Source organism: Mustelus asterias, chromosome 13, assembly GCF_964213995.1.
Source record: "Mustelus asterias chromosome 13, sMusAst1.hap1.1, whole genome shotgun sequence".
In the NCBI taxonomy this organism is placed as follows: Eukaryota; Metazoa; Chordata; class Chondrichthyes; order Carcharhiniformes; family Triakidae; genus Mustelus; species Mustelus asterias.
The window spans coordinates 5608869-5622962 of NC_135813.1; the positions used below are offsets into that span (position 1 = coordinate 5608869).

General features: G+C 48.7%; 1 protein-coding gene across 1 annotated transcript in view; it reads right to left on the reverse strand.

Annotated features, from left to right (window-relative positions):
• col27a1b (collagen, type XXVII, alpha 1b) overlaps positions 1-14094 on the reverse strand; it is a 610967-nt gene that overhangs the window by 17552 nt on the left and 579321 nt on the right. Inside the window, exons 57-60 of the mRNA XM_078227545.1 lie at positions 6943-7005; positions 4553-4606; positions 4400-4435; positions 1021-1038 (exon numbers count right to left, since the gene is read on the reverse strand). Coding sequence (XP_078083671.1) covers positions 1021-1038; positions 4400-4435; positions 4553-4606; positions 6943-7005 — 171 coding nt within the window. The remainder of the gene's footprint in view (positions 1-1020; positions 1039-4399; positions 4436-4552; positions 4607-6942; positions 7006-14094) is intronic.

Consider the following 14094-nt stretch of genomic DNA (forward strand, 5'->3'; position numbering starts at 1 on the left):
ATTCCCTAAAAGTGACGTCACAGGTGGATAGGGTCGTAAAGAGTGCCTTTGGTACATTGGCCTTTATAAATCGGAGTATCGAGTATAAAAGTTGGAGTGTTATGGTAAGGTTATATAAGGCATTGGTGAGGCCAAATTTGGAGTATTGTGTACAGTTTTGGTCACCTAGTTACAGGAAGGATGTAAATAAGGTTGAAAGAGTGCAGAGAAGGTTCACAAGGATGTTGCCGGGACTTGAGAAGCTGAGTTACAGAGAGAGATTGAATCGGTTGGGACTTTATTCCCTGGAGCGTAGAAGATTGAGGGGAGATTTGATAGAGGTGTATAAGATTTTGATGGGTATAGATAGAGTGAATGCAAGCAGGCTTTTTCCGCTGAGGCAAGGGGAGAAAAAACCCAGAGGGCATGGGTTAAGGGTGAAAGGAGAAAAGTTTAAAGGGAATATTAGGGGGGGCTTCTTCACGCAGAGAGTGGTGGGAGTGTGGAATGAGCTGCCAGATAAAGTGGTAAATGCAGGGTCACTTTTAACATTTAAGAAAAACTTGGACGGGATCATGGATGAGAGGGGTGTGGAGGGATATGGTCCAAGTGCAGGTCAGTGGGACGAGGCAAAAAATGGTTCGGCACAGACAAGAAGGGCCAAAAGGCCTGTTTCTGAGCTGTAATTTTCTATGGTTCTATGGCAGGTGTGAAGGTTGGGGGGCAGGAAGTGAGCAGAGGGAACCATTAACAACACCAGTAACATGGGAGCCAGGAGGAGACATTGGCTGATCAGCCATTTAGTGGGACTGGGGTCAAGGGAGCTGGAAGAGGGATTCATGGAAACACATGAACGTTTAATCATTAACGTTCTGTCACCAGTTAGGACCAGAGTCAGTCACACCTCGGGGATTTTCACAGTAACTTCATTGCAGTGTTTGATGTCAGCCTGCTTGTGGCACTAATAAATAAACTTTAAACCCTGTAAAATAGTGATCCGAGTTAAAGTTTACTTTAGTTTGAATGAAACGAAAGGCTTACCTTCGGTCCTTGTGGCCCCTGACATCCAATCACAGTACAAAGAAGGGAAAAAAATGGAAAATGATTAGAAAAAAAATAGTAATATCAATAGTCAGCTGACACTCTTATGGTTATCATTCAGGTCAGCTCACATTCACAATCACCACATGCACTAATCATGCGCTAATGTATACGATAACCATTGTTGTTGGCGGCTACAAGTATGTACCTGCCGGAAGATCGACACAGTTTGTGCTCCAATTTGCCTGATATCCTGTCTCTGCTCCTTTCCATTGGGAATCTCGCTGAGTTTGGGGGCAATTTCCTTTCAGCCAGCCCCAAGTTTGCAAAACTCCACATAAAACATCTGCTGTTAGATGTGATTCCGTGACTGGGCAGCCCCTTCTGAACAATCCTGAGTGCGCCGATAGCTCCACTAATTAACCAATCAGTTGAGATCGTGACGTGATCCATTTGCGGTTCTCTGGAAATGATATATATTCATACACAGGGAACCGGGCCGGAGTACTACACCGGGGGGGGTTCGGGGGGGGGGTTCGGGGGGTGGAGCCTCCTGGACAACACCCCCACCACAGGTTTCCCAGAGGACTGGGGTGGAATCGGCGAGAAATCCTGTTGACAGCAGCGGGAGCAGAAGATCCCGCCCCCCGAAGAACAGTGTGCCCCCTCTGGTCGTGGGAAACATGCAGCAAGGTGGCCAGAGAATCCCACCCCAGTGCTCAGGAATTTATTACGGAATTACAGAATCCCTACTGTGCAGAAGGAGGCCATTCAGCCCATCAAGCCTGCACCCACAACAATCCCCGCCCCCACCAGTCCCTATCCCCACAACCGTGCGTATTTACCCTGCTACCCCCCCCGACACTAATGGGCAATTTAGCACGGCCAATGTACCCAACCAGAATGTCTTTCGGACTGTGGGAGGAAACCGGAGCACCCGGAGGAAGCCCATGCAGACACGGGGAGACCGTGCAAACTCCGCACAGACAGTGACCCAAGGCCGCAATTGAACCTGGGTCCCTGGCGCTGTGAGGCAACAGTGCTAACCCAAACTTATTCAGGCCTTGCACCTTTATTAATTATCCTAAAGGTTAGAGGAGGTGGGGGGGGGGGGGGGGGGGGGGGGGGTGGTGGGGGGGGGGGGGGGTGCGGGGGGGAGCGGGTCGCTATAGTTTTGTGTTGCTTTCTCCACGGCAACACCTCGGCCAATCCGAGTTGACTAGCCGATCAAGCAGCACCCTTTCCCACTGTAGTGTAAGTGGTCGTGATGGTTTGAAATTTGATATTCTTGTATTTGTCCTGACGTGTGCAAGATGGAATGTTTTGGCACCATATCTCTCTGTCAGGCAATATTCCATTTCGTTTTGCTTTAAAGCAATGGGTACCCCAGGGATCAGGAGAATCCAAGCGCTAGGGGTGGAGAAATTGGATCTCAAATGGCCCAAAATGGGCACCAGGAATTCCCTTACAGGCTGCTTGAACTTGCTTCTATGAAGGTCTCACCCACTCTCCCTGCAGCCCCCCACGCACCTCCCCCCCACCGCCCCCCCCCTACACCCCCACCCTGTCCCCGCAATCCCTCCAGTGCAACATTAGAAACTTTAGATTCGCCCCAGTCCAAATCATTTTACACTATCCCAGGGCGGCACGGTGGCACAGTGGTTAGCACTGCTGCCTCACAGCGCCAGGGACCCAGGAGGGGAGGAGAGGGGGGGGAGGGGTGGAGAAAGGGGGGAGGGGGTGGAAAGAGGGGGGTTGGTGGGGGAAGGGGGAGGGGGTGGAGGGGGGAAGGCGGGAGGGAGAAGGGGGAGGGTGGCGAAGGTGGGGAGGGGAGGGGGGAGGATGGGGAAGGGGGGAGGATGGAGGGGGAGGGGGGAGGAGGGGAGTGGGAGGGGGAGGGGGGGAGGGGGGAGGGGGGGTGGGTGATGGCTGGTGTTTTTCTCCCCAATCTGCACCAACTTGTGCACGATTGAAGGAGTGATCATGGGGTGAGAGGGGGTGGTGGCATGACGGTGGCACAGTGGTTAGCACTGCTGCCTCACAGCGCCAGGGACCCGGGTTCGATTCCCGGCTTGGGTCACTGTCTGTGCGAAGTTTGCACGTTCTCCCCGTGTCTGCGTGGGTTTCCTCCGGGTGCTCCAGTTTCCTCCCATAGTCCGAAAGACGTGCTGGTTAGGTACATTGGCCGTGCTAAATTCTCCCTCAGTGTACCCGAACAGGCACCAGAGTGTGGCGACTGGGGGATTTTCACAGTAACTTCATTGCAGTGTTAATGTAAGCTTATTTGTGATGAATAAATAAACTAATTGAAGTTGACAGGTTTGTAATCATCTCGAGTCGCGAACTCGCATCAACTCTCCAAACTCCTGACTTGATTTCTTGCCTTCGTACTAGCCTTCATTAATCGAGGGATTGAGTTTAGGAGTTGGGAGATAATGCTGCAGCTTTATAGGACCCTGGTTAGACCCCACTTGGAGTACTGCGCGCAGTTCTGGTCACCTCATTACAGGAAAGATGTTGAAGCCATTGAAAGGGTGCAGAGGAGATTTACAAGGATGTTGCCTGGATTGGGGGGCATGCCTTATGAGGATAGGTTGAGGGAGCTTGGTCTCTTCTCCCTGGAGAGACGAAGGATGAGAGGTGACCTGATAGAGGTTTACAAGATGTTGAGAGGTCTGGATAGGGTAGACTCTCAGAGGCTATTTCCAAGGGCTGAAATGGTTGCTACGAGAGGACACAGGTTTAAGGTGCTGGGGGGTAGGTACAGAGGAGATGTCAGGGGTAAGTTTTTCACTCAGAGGGTGGTGGGTGAGTGGAATCGGCTGACGTCGGTGGTGGTGGAGGCAAACTCGTTGGGGTCTTTTAAGAGACTTCTGGATGAGTACATGGGATTTAATGGGATTGAGGGCTATAGATAGGCCTAGAGGTAGGGATATGATCGGCGCAACTTGTGGGCCGAAGGGCCTGTTTGTGCTGTGGCTTTCTATATTCTATGTTCTATGTTCTCTGTTGCTGTTATTGACAATGTCCTTCACAACCCTGGGACGCCCCAAAGCGCCTCACAGCGAGCGGACAAGGAACTTTTTTAAAGCGCACTCACTGCAGATGCTCTTTGTGAGGGTTGGCGCAGGCTCCATGGGCTGAATGGCCTCTTGTTGCACTGTAGGGATTCTATGGGCTCTTGGGGCGGAACCTTACCGTTCCGCCCACCACGGGAATCGGAGCGGGCGAGGGGGCGAACCACAGAGTGGTCCATTGACCTTGGGCTGGACTTTCCGGCCTTGGGGCGAACGAGGCCGGATGGGGCAAGGTGGGGAAGTCTATTCATTCCCAAAGCAGAGAGAAGGACTTTTAATTCTTTCACGTGAACCAATCTTACCGTATCACCTTGATTTCCTTTATACCCTTTTGGACCCTAAGAAAACAAAGAATTTGTATTTAAATGACCATATTACAACATTGTAAATAACAGCGATCACTTTTGACAATTGTCTCTTTCAACTTGGTGAAAGGTGAAATGAAGATTACTCACAGGATGTCCATCGGGACCCGTCACTCCAAATGGACCCATGATGCCTTCCTTGCCCTGGATCACACATAATGGTTATTCTCAGAGACCATGAAGCTTCCAAACAGCATCTCATCAAACGATGGGTGCAAGGAACTTGCAAGTGATTTATAAATTACAAATCAGATGATTCGCTCTACCCCACCTCGACCCCATTTCATTAAATTCTTTTTACTGTTCTCTACCTTTTATTTCTTCATTGTCTTTCTTCATTTTTCTTCCCCCCCTCTCACTCTTTCCCCCTACTTTATCCCCCCTTTCCTTCCCTTTTCTCCCCCTTTGCTTCCCCTTTTTCTAAATGTTACCTCTCTCCCACCCATTCCCCCCTCCCCCCACATCTTCATCCGTCACAGTTTACCCTCTGATTTCAGCTTCTCTGCCGTTTGGCCATTCACACCTTCTATTCTCTCTATGGGCTGCCATTAGCAGCCTTTCCCCTTGTTTTTGTGGCTATGACCCATCTTTCATTCCCTCCCCCTGCAGGATAAATATCTCCCACTTTCTCTGCCTTTTAGCTTTGACAAAGGGTCATGTAGACTCGAAACGCCAGCTCTTTTCTCGCCTTACAGATGCTGCCAGACCCGCTGAGATTTTCCAGCGTTTTCTCTTTTGGTTTCAGATAAATGTCAATCCTGCCTGAGATGTTTTTATTTGGTGTCCGTGTCTCACTCTGCTTTTACGTTGGGTCTCAGTGAGAGCCGAGCTTGCCAGATTTTCACTGACCAAAACTTGGAAAGGGCCAGCGGACGGTCGGTCCCAACTGCCACTGCATCCAACATCGTTAAAGAGTCACTGAATTGGCCAAATCGAATCTACACTTTTGCACTCAACCATCAAAGGCGTGCATGCAGTGATCTTACATGGGGTGCGATCTTACTGGCCATCCACGCCACGCTCCCGCTGCAATGAAGCTGGAGAATTTGGCGCCCAGCCAAATCCCTGTTCACTGCGGCGGGACAGGAAAATCCCAGCCGCGGGCCAAGTGGGAGAATCCTTCAATAATTCACCGCTGCAGACATGCTTGATCCACGAGAGTCACACAGGTATATTATCACCTTGCAGTCACTCACAGCTTTACACTGACTCCATTGGACCAAGATGTGGAGATGCCGGCGTTGGACTGGGGTGGGCTCAGTAAGAAGTCTCACAACACCAGGTTGAAGTCCAACAGGTTTATTTGGTAGCACGAGCTTTCGGAGCATTGCTCCTGCATCAGGTGAGTGCTTCACTCACTCACATTCACTCACCTGATGAAGGGGCAGTGCTCTGAAAGCTCGTGATACCAAACAAACCTGTTGGACTTTAACCTGGTGTTGTGAGACTACTTCCATTGGACCAAGTGATACTTGTCAGAAATTAGTTTTGCTCGTAGAATTTTACATTTCTTAGGAAATAATATAACGTGCCACTTAAAGGAGCCTACTCTCACTTAGAATCCCTACAGTGCAGAAGGAGGCTATTCGGCCCATCGAGTCTGCACCGGCCACAATCCCACCCAGGTCCGATCTCTGTTACCCCATGGATTTACGCTGCTAGTCCCACTGATACTAAGGGTCAATTTAGCATGGCCAATCTACCTAACCCGCACATCTTTGGACTGTGGGAGGAAACCGGAGCACCCGGAGGAAACTCACGCAGACACGGGGAGAATGTGCAAACTCCACACAGACAGTGACCCAAGCCGGGAATCGAACCCGGGTCCCTGGAGCTGTGAGGCAGCAGTGCCAACCACTGTGCCACCATGCCACCCTCAGAAGCAACACCACATTGCTCAGTTAAAGGAGCCAGGGTTGCTCAATTAAAGACATATACACGGCGCATTAGATAATTAATTACTGCTCATTTAAAGGACCCGGTATTTATTAAGTGGAGTAAGCTGGGCTGGAGGGGGGGTGGGGGTTGGAGAGGGTGTGTATGTGGGGGGGTGGTGGGGGGGGGGGGGGGGAAGAGGGAGTTGGATCCCAGGCATAGGTTCAAACACTAAGGCTGAAATTCTCCCGTGTCGCCCGCCGTGGGAATCGTAGCGGTCGAGACAGAAAATTTGGCGGAACATTTGAAGGTCGGTTGAGCTCGGGTGGGATTTATTGGTCTTGGGGCACGCGCGGCCGGAGAATCACCGCCCACCCCCCCACCCCCTACCCCCCACCCCCCTACCCCCCCACCCCACCCCTCCCACCCCGAGTGTGTTGGGGCTTTATTGCATTGCAGGCAGTGATATGTTGCAAAGTGAACCCACTGTTCAGACAACCCATCGCTCCCTTTGTGCATCCGTGAGTCATGACAGATTATGTGAAACAATTGAAATTCAAAGTCAGGAATGCCCTGTGACCTCCCTGCTGCCACTGGCTGCTTACCATTAATCCCGGCGGCCCTTTGGGTCCCTGGATTCCGGTAAAACCGACATCACCGGGGTGACCCTAAATAAAAAGGAGGTAACAGAAGGGTGTTTTTTTTTCCCCTGAAATCCGATTGGCTCCACATCAATAAAGAGCAACCACATGACCAGAACTGGCATTGGGCGGAATTTTACCGGCCACGTCCGCCCGACGTTCGTACGATCCCGCCCGAGGACAACGGAGAATGCCGTTCTCCGAGCCTCGCCCACCCCCGGAATCGGGGTGGGCCTGCCGGTAAAATTCCTGCCACTCTCTCTGGAGAGGATCGATAACAGCCCCCCATAACTTTGATTCAGTCTTCCTGTTCCCACAATGTCCTGGACAGAAGTTTCAGGCACCGATTTAAATGAGTGAAAAGTCACGAGCTGACAGCCAATAAATCTCATATAAAAGTCAAAGTTTATTTATTAGTCACAAGTAGGCTTACATTAACACTGCAATGAAATTTGAATTCAATAAAAAAAATCTGGAATTAAGAATCTACTGATGACCATGAAACTGTTGTCGATTGTCGTAAAAACCCATCTGGTTCACTAAAGTTTTTAAAGTTTATTTATTTATTGTCACAAACATTAACACTGCAATGAAGTTACTGTGAAAATCCCCTAGTCGCAGCACTCCGGCACCCGCTCGGGTACACTGAGGGAGAATTTAGCATCTAACCGGCACGTCTTTCGGACTGGGGGAGGAGCACCCGAAGGAAACCCACGCAGACACGGGGAGAATGTGCAGACTCCCTACAGTCACCCAAGCCGGGAATCGAACCCGGGTCCCTGGCGCTGTGAGGCAGCAGTGCCAACCACTGTGTCACCGTGCTGCCCCGGGTCCCTGGCGCTGTGAGGCAGCAGTGCTAACCACTGTGCCACCGTGCCACCCAATGCTGTCAGGCCTGCTAAGATTTTCTGGGTTAGTTTCAGATGCCAGCGTCCACTGTATTTTGCTGCTATCTTAAGTCGGTGCTTTGGGATTTATTCCTTTGATACATATATATTATATATATATTTGTTGGGGAAAATAACTTCCTAGAACAGGGCCCATGTTAATTGCCTCCTCATTGCAAACAAAAGGAATTACTTCAGTAAATTTTGAGTTCAACTATATTTTTTATTGAGTGTTAATGCCGTCATGTGTGTTATGCAGTCTCTGAGTGCCAGGGATAATGCTAATTGTTAGCCTTGGAGGCCAGGGATAATGCTAATTGTTAGTCTTAGAGACTGTCTGATGGCCGTAATAGAGAGACAAATAGCTCCTAGCTGCCCTGGGGCAACACACAAAGTATTTAAATATTTGCTTAAAAATGAATACATAAAAACTAAACACTTCAACACAGCACCGTGGACATTAATATGTGTACATAATGAGGCTGTTTACAGGAAGACGTCAAGACTGATTACACCCTCAACTAGCTTAAATCAGAGTTAATCTGTTTACCCAGCTCTCAACAAAGGTTCATGGCCATTTGTCAATACTTAGCAACGGGTTTGTGAACAATTATTTAAAATTACCCCACATCTGCTGCACATAAAACATTGGCCTCGAGGAAATTCACTTCTCCAGGTTGCGTCGTGTGATGACTTTAATCAGGCAATTGTGAGCAGTTTTGGGCCCCATGTCTGAGGAAGGATGTGCTGGCCTTGGAAAGGGTCCAGAAGCGGTTCACAAGAATGATCCCTGGAATGAAGAGCTTGTCATATGAGGAACGGTTGAGGACTTTGGGTCTGTGCTCGTTGGAGTTTAGAAGGATGAGGGGGGATCTTATTGAAACTTACAGGATGCTGCGAGGCCTGGATAGAGTGGACGTGGAGAGGATGGTTTCCATTAGTAGGAAAAACTAGAACCAGAGGGCACAACCTCAGGCTAAAGGGACGATCCTTTAAAACAGAGATGAGGGGCAAGTTCTTCAGCCAGAGAGTGGTGAATCTGTAGAACTCTTTGCTGCAGAAGGCTGTGGAGGCCAGGTCATTGAGTGTCTTTAAGACAGAGATAGATAGGTTCTTGATTAATAAAGGGATCGGGGTTATGGGGAAAAGGCAGGAGAATGGGGATGAGAAAAATATCAGCCATGATTGAATGGCGGAGCAGACTCGATGGGCCGAGTGGCCTAATTCTGCTCCTATGTCTTTTGGTCTAATTGAGGTGAGCCTGGTAGTATATGAGGGGGGACAATATCCAAGATGGCAACTTCTTGCAAGCTGCACCCAGCATACCTTCTAATTCTATCTTTTACTTTCGTTCTATGCTTCTAAAATTTCATTTTAACTCTTTTAAACTCTCTAACAAAGAACAATGAACAAAGAACAAAGAAAATTACAGCACAGGAACAGGCCCTTCGGCCCTCCAAACCTGCACTGACCATGCTGTCCCACTGAACTAAAGCCCCCTACCCTTCCAGGGACCGTATCCCTCTATTCCCATCCTATTCATGTATTTGTCAAGATGCCCCTTAAAAGTCACTATCATATCTGCTTCCACTACCTCCCCGAGCAGTGAGTTCCAGGCACCCACCACCCTCTGTGTAAAAAACTTGCCTCGTACATCCCCTTTAACCCTTGCCCCTCGCACCTTAAACCTGTGCCCCCTACTAATTGACTCTTTCACCCTGGGAGAAAGCCACTGACTATCCACTCTGTCCATGCCTCTCATAATCTTGTAGGCTTCTCTCAAGTCGCCCCCTCAACCTCCGTCGTTCCAGTGAGAACAAACCAAGTTTTTCCAACCTCCCCTCATAGCTAATGCCCTCCATACCAGGCAGCATGCTCGAATTAACATGACATTCCGCACTTACTCGTTTCCTTCTCTATGAATGGTATGCCTTGTCTGTATAGTGCAGAAGAAACAATACTTTTCACTGTATGCTAATACATGTGACAATAATAAATCAAATCAAATTGATGGGCCAATCAGGGAGCCTCTTGCTTTGTATTTAACCAGGCGTGTCAGTTCCTCTGGGACTCCTAATGTAGGCTGCTAACTGAAAGCACTCTGTCTGCTGTTGTCAGGCTTGTAAATAAAGGGATTTGGGTGAAGGGTCTTCTGCCTCCGAGGACTTATTGGCGGCACCATTGTAAAGGAAACATCTTTTGGCAACAAACAGGCTTGTTGGCGCAATGTTGAAGTTAATCTGCACAGTCTTACTTCATCATTCACTGAAATAAATGTTCAAAAGCATTAAAATCAAATCAGCTGGCCAACCATTTGTTGCCGATGACTTCAAGCAAACTCACTTTTTGTCTTAAACTTTTACTCCATTCTTAAAGTTACAAAGCTGATGCCTGGAGTGGGCTGGGCAGATCCTTGCTTGCTTCAAAAACCAAATTCAAAATCCAATTGAATCCAATTCAAGATCCCCACAAGAGACAAACAAGATCCAAACTGACAAGATGAGGCATTGCACTCCTTGGGCTTGATCTGACACTTGATCTTAGCCAGAAGGACCAAAAGTGATAAAAACCTCACACTGAACTGACCAGGCGTCGAGCCCGGACTCTTCTGATCTGTAGTCAGATGCGTTATCCATTGCGCCACTGGGCAACAACGATCTCCAGCAGCCCCAGAAAACAAAGATTGTGCTTCCGAGATCCCCATTGATAGAATCATAGAATCCTACAGTGCAGAAGGAGGCCATTCAGCCCATCAAGTCTGCACCGACCACAATTCCGTCCAGGCCCTATCCCCATAACCCCATGCATTTACCCTAGCTAGTCCCCCTGACACTATGGGGCAATTTAGCATGGTCAATCCACCTGACCCTCACATCTTTGGAGTGTGGGAGGAAACCGGAAAAGCCGGAGGAAACCCACACAGACACGGGGAGAATGTGCAGTCTCCGCACAGTGGCCCAAGCCAGGAATCGAACGTGGATCCCTGGCGCTGTGAGGCAGCAGTGCTAACCACTGTGCCACCGTGCTGCCCCAGTGAGGTTCTAATCAGCTCACGGGGAGACATTTAATTTGATTTGATTTAATATTGCCACATGTATTAGTATACAGTGAAAAGTATTGTTTCTTGCGCGCTATACAGGCAAAGCATACCGTTCATAGAGAAGGAAAGGAGAGGGTGCAAAACATAGTGTTACAGTCATAGCGAGGGTGTAGAGAAAGATCAACTTAATGTGAGGTAGGTCCATTCAAAAGTCAGCAGGGAAGAAGCTGTTCTTGAGTCGGTTGGTACGTGACCTCAGACTTTTGTATCTTCTTCCCGATGGAAGAAGATGGAAGAGAGAATGTCCAGGGTGCGTGGGGTCCTTAATTATGCTGGCGGCTTTGCCGAGGCAGCGGGAAGTGTAGACAGAGTCAATGGATGGGAGGCTGGTTTGCGTGATGGATTGGGCTACATTCACCACCTTTTGTAGTTCCTTGCGGTCTTGGGCAGAGCAGGAGCCATACCAAGCTGTGATACAACCAGAAAGAATGCTTTCTATGGTGCATGTGTAAAACTTGGTGAGTTGTAGCTGACATGCCAAATTTCCTTAGTCTTCTGAGAAAGTAGAGGCATTGGTGGGCTTTCTTAACTATAGTGTCAGCATGGGGGGGACCAGGACAGGTTGTTGGTGATCTGGACACTTAAAAACTTGAAGCTTTCAACTATTTCTACCTCATCCCCATTGGTGTAGACAGGGACATGTTCTCCTCTACGCTTCCTGAAGTCGATGCCAATCACCTTTGTTTCGTTGACGTTGACGAAGAGATTATTGTTGCCGCACCAGTTCACCAGATTCTCTATCTCATTCCTGTACTCTGTCTTGTCATTGTTTGAGATCTGACCCACGATGGTGGTGTTGTCAGCAAACTTGAAAAATCGAGTTGGAGACGGATTTGGCCGCACAGTCATGGGTGTATGAGGAGCATAGTGAGGACACAGCCTTGTGGGGCACCCATGTTGAGGGTGATCGTGGAGGAGGTGTTGTTGCCTATCCTTACATTACATTATCCTGTTCAAATGTTTGAGTGCATGGCTAAATTTGGAATGAAAATTTGGCATGTCTGTTACCACTCTCACCAACTTTTACAGATGCACCATAGAAAGCATTCTTTCTGGTTGTATCACAGCTTGGTATGGGCTCCTGCTCTGCCCAAGACCGTAAGGAACTACAAAAGGTCGTGAATGTAGCCCAATCCATCACGCAAACCAGCCTCCCATCCATTGACTCTGTCTACACTTCCCGCTGCCTCGGCAAAGCAGCCAGCATAATTAAGGACCCCACCCTTACTGGACATTCTCTCTTCCACCTTCTTCCACCGGGAAAAAGGTACAAAAGTCTGAGGTCACGTACCAACTGACTCAAGAACAGCTTCTTCCCTGCTGCCGTCAGACTTTCGAATGGACCTACCTCACATTAAGTTGATCTTTCTCTACACCCTAGCTATAACTGTAACACTACATTCTGCACTCTCTCGTTTCCTTCTCTATGAACGGTATGTTTTGTCTGTATAGCGCGCAAGAAACAATACTTTTCACTGTATGTTAATACATGTGACAATCATAAATCAAATAATGCTGGGTTCTGGAGAAGTCTGTGACACAGTTATCTTAAATAATCACTGCCGCACGCTTCAGGCTCATTTGGTTCTGTGTTTTTTCACACATTCTTTTCCTTTGGAAAGTAACGAGGAAAGAATCGCAGACTGATTATTAACCTGCTTGACCACAACATTCCCTTGACTGTCCGGTCCTGGAGTGGGGCTCAAACCCTCAGTTTTCCGGCTTAGAGGGAGGAGTGTTACCCAACTGAGCCACAACTCCTCCCACACGATGGTAAAACCCTCCGATTGCACAAATGCTGTTGAATTTTACAGCCCAACTGACGTGACCTGCACCAGATCCATCTGACTGTTCGCTTTCTGCACAGTTCAACTCCCCCCTCCTCTTGTCTTTTCATTGTCCAGGCGAAATTTACCATGTGCAGATTCCAACCGCATCCTGGTATTCCCGAACCTGGAACCTGATACACTGCAGATTGCCAAGTGGTGAAGGATGGGACTGGTATTAACACAATGACAAGCATTTATTTCCAGTGCCACAAATTACAAACACGTGTCTCCTAACCCCGCAAACGTAATTTCAGTGTGCTCCTACCAGTGAATCCCCGGATAAGATCTGCCATCTGAGTACAATTATATAACCAGTTAGTTTAATAGAGATGGTGGTGTTGTGGTAATGACACTGGACTAGTAATCCAGAGACCCAGCCTAATGCTTTTGGGGACACGGGTTCAAATCCCACCACAGCAGCTGGTGGAATTTAAATTCAATTAAAACTAGTCATAGAATCCTACAGTGCAGAAGGAGGCCATTCAGCCCATCGAGTCCACACCGACAACAATCCCACCCAGGTCCTATCCCCATAATCCCATGTATTTACCCTAGTTAGGCACCCCTGACACTAAGGGGCAAGTTAGCATGGCCAATCCACCTAACCCACACATATTTAGACTGTGGGGGGGAAACCGGAGCACCCAGAGGAAACCCACGCAGACACGGGGGAGAACGTGCAGACTCCACACAGACAGTCACCCAAGCCGGGAATCGAACCCGGGTCTCTGGCGCTGTGAGGCTGCAGTGCTAACCACTGTGTCGCCCTTTCAGTAATGATGACCACGAAATTCTGATCGGTTGCTGGAAAAACCCCATCTGGTTCAGTAATGTCCTTTAGGGATGGGAATCTGCCATGCTTATCTGGTCTGACCTACATGTGACTCCAGGTCCACAGCAATGTGGTTGACCTTAACTACCCTTTGAAATGACCTAGCAACCACTCACTCAGTTTAAGGGCAATTAGAGATAGCCTTGCCAACTATAATAACTCCAGGAGTTGGCTGTGAAGGAACTATGCTTTATTACACAAATAAACAATAACCACAAGCCTGTGATGAACACAACAGGTCCCAACCAGGACTAAAAGGTTAGTGGCCTTGCTTTATACAAGGCTCAGGATACGAGCTTCACCTGGTTGGCTAATTACCAATCCCCAGGGAGCTCGTATTCAATGGGTCCAGCTGGGAGGTCAATGAGTGATTCCCCATGGGGGTATCACATCAACCACACTCACATCCCATCAAAGAAAAAAATACAATTGACACGACTATCTATAACCACATTCCTCTTCGTCGTC